This window comes from Tupaia chinensis, unplaced genomic scaffold, assembly GCF_000334495.1.
Source record: "Tupaia chinensis unplaced genomic scaffold, TupChi_1.0 Scaffold000455_1, whole genome shotgun sequence".
Classification (NCBI taxonomy): domain Eukaryota; kingdom Metazoa; phylum Chordata; class Mammalia; order Scandentia; family Tupaiidae; genus Tupaia; species Tupaia belangeri.
Window position 1 is genome coordinate 696,903 of NW_006159963.1, and position 7,621 is coordinate 704,523.

Here is a 7,621-nt window from a genome sequence, read left to right on the forward strand (position 1 = left end):
GGATCTTGGGCACGCACGCACACGCGCCCGGCGTGAGTTTTAAGCCACCGGGTCCGGGACACGAACCACGGTCGACTACGTGGGAGTCCAGCGACATAGCCATTACGCTAACTGCTGGTTCCCAACTCATTTTTTAACTTCCTCAAGTTATGTTAGATCCTCTGCTTTCAATGAAATGTATTTCCCTTTTTTTCCCCATGTACCACACATTTGATATTACTCAAGGTCTGACTTCTCTACCAGGGAAAAGCCATCAGTATTCTTTGCCTGTTCACAAGATGAGTTTCTTGCAGGATTTTAAATATATGTATGTGTATAAATATATATAATATAAATATATGTATGCGTATAAGTAGATATAAATATATGTATGTGTATAAGTATATATATACACATACATATATATATATACATACATATACACACACACATATTCATACATATTCCCTTTTTTCTCTTCCATCCTTCTTAGCTAGGATGAGAATGAAACTTAAAGTTGTAAATAAAACAATTGCAAATTTGTACATTTGGTTTCCTTACCTGTAATTTTATTGGTTGATACTGAGAATTTTCCTTGAAAGATCCATTTTCTAATTGATTTTTCTCAATCAGCCACAATAAAGAATTACAAATTGAATTTTGGTTCTGCCCTACATATTTATGTATTTGTCCAAGTATTCTTAAAACAAATGCTGTTAACCTTTAAGACAAAACCAAATAAATGTTTAGAACACTGAATCCCCATCTAGCTTTCTATGATATTTACAGGGTGTTTTAGTTTATTCTTTTAAAAAATAACATTTTAAAACATACAATTCCAAAGTAAGTTGTCATCATTTTACAAGGGAAGCAGAAATTTTTGGAAAATATCCAAAGCACTCAGTCAACAAATAGAAACAGCTCATCTTCTGAGATTACAACATCGCTAGCTAGCACAAAAGCCAAAAATTGGTTCCTGATGATTAAAAAAAAAAAAAAAAGCGTCTTTCTAAAGTTAAAAACATAAGTGAAATAAATAGTTTTCAGTGAAGGCACTGAACATGAACATGAAACATGAATGAGTAAAATCAGAAAATTCTAGATTGTAAAATGTTTCCTAGCCATGTAATCTAAATCTCTCCCTGAGGACCAAATTCCCTTCCCCTATATCCCCAGGAGTGTTCATCCTGTCCCACTCGAACAATGTCATTGACACATAACTCACCACCTCACAAGGGAGCTTAATGATCATAATAACTTAATTAAAAAGCAATTTCGGGCCAGTAGGTTACGTGGCAGTTAAGGCACTAGGCTCCCACATGGTTGACCACAGTTCAAGTACTGGACCTGGTGGCTTGCTTTCCCACTTTCCCTCTCTCTTTCTCTGGTGAGCATGCATGCCCGGTAGCAAATTAAGAAATAATAATAATTATAAATATAATTAAATAAATAATTATTTTTTAAAAAGCAACAATTTCAGTCTCTACTAATATCCATCAAAGAGTATCAGAGATCACCAAGCTCATAATACTAATACCTCTTCACTCTCTTAATTGCCCAAGAGCCCCTCACTCTCCAGCTCCTCAGCTGACTCAGGCCACTTGACTTCACTACCACTACTTGTCCTCACTTTAAAAATTTGCTTTATTTTGGGACTAGCATTTAGTGTAATGGCTATTTTGCTGAACTCCCATGTAGCCAATTGCGGTTTGAGTCCCGGACCCAGTGGCTTAAACTCACGCCGGGCGACTGTGTGTGCGTGGCCAAGATACCGGGAGGTGGAGGAGAGGGGATTGTGGCATGGCTATCCCCCCGAGGGAGTGATTGCTTGCTTTCTGTCTCTCTGTCTCTCTCTGTCTTTCTGGCGAGTGGATGTGCCCTATAGCAAAAACCTCTCAAAAAAATTTGCTTTATTTTTGTTTTCAGTTTCTTTTCTTTCCTTCTTCTTTTTTTTTTTTTGGAGAGGTTTTTGCTATAGGGCATGTGTGCTTGCCAGAAAGACAGAGAGACAGAAAGCAAGAAATCACCCCTCAGGGGGGATGGCCGCGCCGCAATCCCTCCTGCTCCGTTCTCCTCTTGGGATCTTGGGCATGCATGCACACATGCCCAGTGTAAGTTTAAGCCACTGGGTCCAGGACTTGAACCACAGTCAACTACATCGGAGTCCAGTGACATAGCCATTACGCCAACTGCTGGTCCCATTTCCAGTTTCTTTTTAAAAATGTATTTTATGTAATTTGTTTAAGAGGTAAAACCTTCATATAATTCAAAAATCCAGAAGCAAGAGGGATCTATAGTGAACTGCCTTCTTCCTGCTCCTGTTTCCCTCCACCTCCCAGCAGGCAATGTTGATATGTTACTTGTGCATCCTTCCACATAGTAAACACAAGAATACAGAGTTCCTGTCTACCCTTCCACTTCAGTCACACCAAAACAGTAGGATAACACTTACATTATCCTATCTTTGCCTCTGCTCATTTAATAATGTACCCTAGAGATCTATATCAATACATAAAAATTCCTCATTGCTTTGCAAACTGTTTTACACATTAAATTACAGTATTTTGACATGGTTGTACCAAAATTATTTTTGCCATTCCCTTATCTGTGGACATTTAAGTTGTTCTCACTTTTTGCTCTAACAGCTTTTTATCCCCCTCCTTTCTTTACTGAGGGTAGGAAGAGAGAGAGAGAAAGAAGAGAGGTAGAAATAGGTATTTTTTTTTTTTTATTATTAAGACTCTGACCATTGTGATTCTCCTCTTCAGCATCCCTATTAGTTAGGATTACAGACAAGGGTAACCATGCCCGGTGTGTTCACGCTGGTGTGGGAACTAAACCCTGGCCTCCCAGGCAGCGTCTGGCCTCCTAGGTGTTGGTGCTACCTATGTGCCACTGTGACTAAGCTTATTTTAATTATTCAAAAATTTTTATATTAATTAAAATGTCTTTCCACAACCAGGTGTCTTCACCTAATTCTTCTTCAGGAGATATCAGAAGTTCATTTGCTTTTCTGTTGACTTTCAGAGAAAAGAATTGAGAGCTCCTCTCCTTTCAATTCCATATTTTATTTCCAGAGAAGAATATGTCTACAGATTGGTCATGTCCAAGGACACTGACCCTTATTTGACATTGGGGCTCTCTTGAGATTTCGATTTCTGTAACTCTCTTTCCTTTTAGCAGGCTAGAGATGCACAAGAGTGTAGTCAGAAAGCCAGGCTAACTCTCCACTTGTTAGCTCTTTGGCCATTATGTACCTCTCTGCACTTCAGTTTCATCTCTGAAAAAATGGCAGTGATAATAATAATCATACTCGCCTCTTGGGATTTTATAAGGAGTAAATATATAAACTATAAACCAAAATAGTTTGTATTCTAAGTATTCAATAGGAGTAAATTCTTATCTCTCTTTCTCTTTGGCACCCTTAGGTGCCTCAGCTCTAGAGTCCTCAGAGAAATGTCTCGATAATTCTTCCCTAGCAGTGAAGCAAATATATCTGGTCTAACTTTTTGGTGTTCTCCTCTTCTCACTGACCTGTCCCGTAGACTTGCCTAAAATTGAAAATTTGAGCATAACTTGGAGAAAAGGTGAAGACTATTTGACTTGCTTTTATTCTAGACGCTGGCTGCTTCTAGAAGTTCTTCAAGTAGTCTGACTTAGCTCCTTCAGTTTTCAGTAGGATATGGGACTAAATATTTAGAGTAGAAAATAATTTTGAAAGCAACTCTGAAGAGAAAACTAGCGAAATCTGGTAAAACTGGAAATGTGTGTGTCTTATGTTCTATCAATTCCACCCCCTGAGATATACCCTAGAGAAACTCTCACACATGTGAACAAATAGACACATGAATAGAACATGTAAAGATGTTCATTACAGCATTTTTTGTAAAACTAAAAATTGGAAATGGGACCAGCCTAGTGGTGCAATTGGCAGCAAACAGACCTGCAGTCATCGAAGTCAGGTGGATGGCCACAGTTCAGACCCCAGGATTGGCCTGAAAACATGCCAGATGTATATATGTGTGCTGAAGAGCCTGACCAGCTGGAGGGCTAGGAAAAGGAGATTGCAGTATAATAAGACCCTGTCAAAGGGTGCTTCTCTCTCTCTCTTTCTCAAGCATGCATGCACACAAACTCTCTATCAATAATAAAATAAAAATAAACTTTTTTAAAAATTGGAAATAATTATAGACTAGCAAATGGTGTAATAGTTACACTGGATTCTCATGTAGTCAACCACAATTCAAATCCCGGACCCAGCAGCTTAAAACTCACACTGAGTGTGTGCGCATGCGTGCCCAAAATCCCAAGAGGAAAATGGAGAAGGAACTGCGGCATGGCCATCTCCCCTTGGGGGTGACTTTTTGTTTTCTGTCTCTGTCTCTCTGGTGAGTGCCCACACCCTATAGCAAAAAATCTGTCTCTAAAATAAAATTGGAAATAATTGCCCATCAAAATAGAAATGGATAAGGAACAAATGACATGGGATATTTATAAAATGAAGTACTACGTAGGAATGAAAAGAAATGAGCTAGATCTACCTATATTGCTAGATCTTAAAAACTAAGCATTGAAGGGAAAAGGCAATTACAGAACTACAGGTATAGTATATAATATTTATGATCATTTGTGTGAGTCTCAAAAAGAGACTCTATCTAAATTCTTATATATGCACGTAAAAGATGAAAAATGGTGTGGAAGGATGCACAGTCTCATGACAGTGAATGGTCTTGGGGGAAAGTAAACAGGAATATGGTAGAGCTTGTGGTGAAAGGGAAAACTTGAACTATTATCTATATATGTTTCTTTTTTTTAAAGAAAAATGTTCACAATCAATGACATTTATATTGTTTTATATTGTCCCTTCATTTCTCAAAGAGCTTTTTTTTTTTTGAGGAAATTCAGGTGTTTGACCATTTCCTTTTTTGTATATTACTTTTTTCAAGAAACTTGTGGAGTTGATTCTAGTACAATACATAAGTTTTTTTAATGTTTGTGGCTAAATACTGTCTACTTAGTCTTGCCCTTGTTCTTAAAACACTTTGGGTGTTTACCAGGAGGTCATTGTCTCTTCTTGTGAGAATTCTATTCTTCAGGTATCTATTTCCTAGTTCCTGTTGTGTGGTTTTCAATCTGCATGAACACACTCACTTTGCATCCTAGTGGGAATCTTCTACTTGGTATGCTCCAGGGGTCAATGTGTTTTTTAAATATGCCACCTACACATGGTCAGACTCAATTCTAAGGTATAATTTGTGGCACTTGGCATATATAGCCAAAAGAAAAAGGGGGAGTTAAAAAAACAACTAATGACTGACTTAATCGGTCTCTTTGGCAAGTGCACATGCCCTTCGGCAAAAATCTAAAAAAAAGAAGTTTGTTTTTTTACTCTGGGTATGCACCCAAATGGTTTCTAGTGGCATGACCTAACTTACCTTTTAATAGGGTCGCTTTGGTTGCTGTGCTGAGTACAGACAGAAGAGATCAAGGGCTAAAGGGGGAAGATTATAGGAGACCAGTGCAATAATCCAGGTGAGAGGAGAAAGGGGGTTGGACCAGGATGGCGTGATGGAGTTGGCAAGAAGTAGACAAATTCAGGATATGTATTTTGAAGGGGTAATATATTCGCTGGATCAGATGTGGACTAGAGCACTGCAGGATGACTAGGTTTCTGGTTTGGAAACTGCAGAAATGGAATTTCCATTATAGTTGTTATTCTTTCATCAATTAATCAACCTCTGTATGAAATTACAAATTAAAACCCTCTACTTACCAGGTGCTACCAGTTGCATCCTTCCACATGCTGTAAGAATAGTCAGCATTTCTGTAGGACGTGATGCTCACCATCCCTAGAAGACACCAGAAAAAATAATGTGGCATGTCACTGTCTCCATGCCTGCTTAAAGAGTGCTTTATCAGCCCATGGGAATGGTAAACTTCTTCTGGTGTTGAGCAGCAAGCATATGCTCTGAGGCCAACACTGAGCTTCTCAAAGAAAGTGTATGAATTGCTTGAATTGGTAATTAATAAGTAGAACATTCTGATCTCAATCAAAGAGAAAGGAAGTGCTCTGTAGAGTTTGCAATACAGGTGTCTTGTCTCTCATCCAGGCATTTTGATAAGCTAAGCCAAAATGCTATAGAAATAGCATTTATTTATATGGTGGAATCCACATTGTACTTTTTTTGTTTTGGCAAAAATACTTTGTGATTAAGCTTTTATATAATTCATACTAATTTAAATATTAGCTTAATTAAAATATTAGCTTAGAAATCACTACATGTTTTTATGCAAAATATATCATTTTTACCTTCTTTTAACTTTTTCTTCAGGTTCTGTTTTTTAATGAGTGAGTTCGAATGGAAAATGTTCCAATGATTTCCTGTTTCCAGGTAATGAAAAACATAAAACACTGGGACAATGCTCATCAGCTCTGCTTCTGCATTCCCCTTGGGGAGGTGAGTTAGGGTATCAATGCCTTCCTGACTCAGAACTGTAGACAGGATCTCACCTATAAGCAATCCTGAAACAAAGAAGAAATCAAGGTAGACACAACCCATTTTCTTTTTTTCTTTTCTTCTTTCCTTGCTTTACCTTTGTTTTCATCCTTCCTTCCTTTTTCTTTTTTTCTGTTTTTTTTTTTTTTAAGAGAGATTTTTTGCCATAGAGTGTGTGTGCTTTATGAACAGACAGAAAGTGAGAAATCACCCCCCAAGGGAGGATGACTATGCTGCAATCTCCTCTACTCAAATCTCCTCTCAGGGTTTTGGGTATACACACACACACACACACACACACACACACAAACATACCACACACACATGACCGACATGAATTTCAAGCTGCAGGTTCAGGACTTGAATGGCAGTTGACCATATGGGAGTCTAGCAATGTAACCACCATGCCATCTGTTGGTCCTGATGCTACCACTTTCTGTCAACTAATAGGAGAATATTCTAGGGAGGGAAGAACAACCATCTCTATGCTTTCTTTTTGATTTAGGTAGTTGGCTTGCCTCTCAGAAATGGGGTAAGAAAAAAAAAGGATCTGGTTAGGGACATGAAATTAAAAGAAACAAACAAACAAAAGACTTCTTCAAAATATCGGTATAGGGGCCAGAGAGTGGTACAGTGGTAAAACATTGCTGTGCAAGGCAATCCCACATGAGAAGGTTCTTGGTTCAAGTCCAGATACCTCCTTATTTCAGATACAGGCTTGCCCATGACTCAGGGTTGGCTGAAGGCTGGACATGGATTGTAGCATGTACCCCTCTTGAGGTACTGCTTATTTGTCTCTGTTGTCGTCTCAGTCATGGAAAAAAAAAACTGTAAAAAAGCACTATAATGTGATGGTAGATAATGTAACACAGTAGGCAGATTACTGCATAGAGAATATGGCAAATTAGTTGTAATTCAACCTGATAGCTTTAGCCATTAACTGATCCTTCCCATTAAGCAAAACAGAGGCTGAGTAGGGACTGCTTTGACCACTCTGTCTATAATTCACTGTGCAAGCTTGGGTGAGCCACTGCCTTATATATCCAACAACAAGGATATATGTGATCAGAAAGGTTCTTTCTAGTACTTTCTAGGATTCTAAGGTTTTTTTTTTTTTTTTTTTTTTATTTTCAGGGGCAATGGGG

General features: G+C 38.2%; 1 protein-coding gene across 1 annotated transcript in view; it reads right to left on the reverse strand.

The window, feature by feature from the left end:
• C5 (complement C5) overlaps positions 1-7,621 on the reverse strand; it is a 116,453-nt gene that overhangs the window by 38,763 nt on the left and 70,069 nt on the right. The window contains exon 26 of the mRNA XM_006155491.3: positions 541-700. Coding sequence (XP_006155553.1) covers positions 541-700 — 160 coding nt within the window. The remainder of the gene's footprint in view (positions 1-540; positions 701-7,621) is intronic.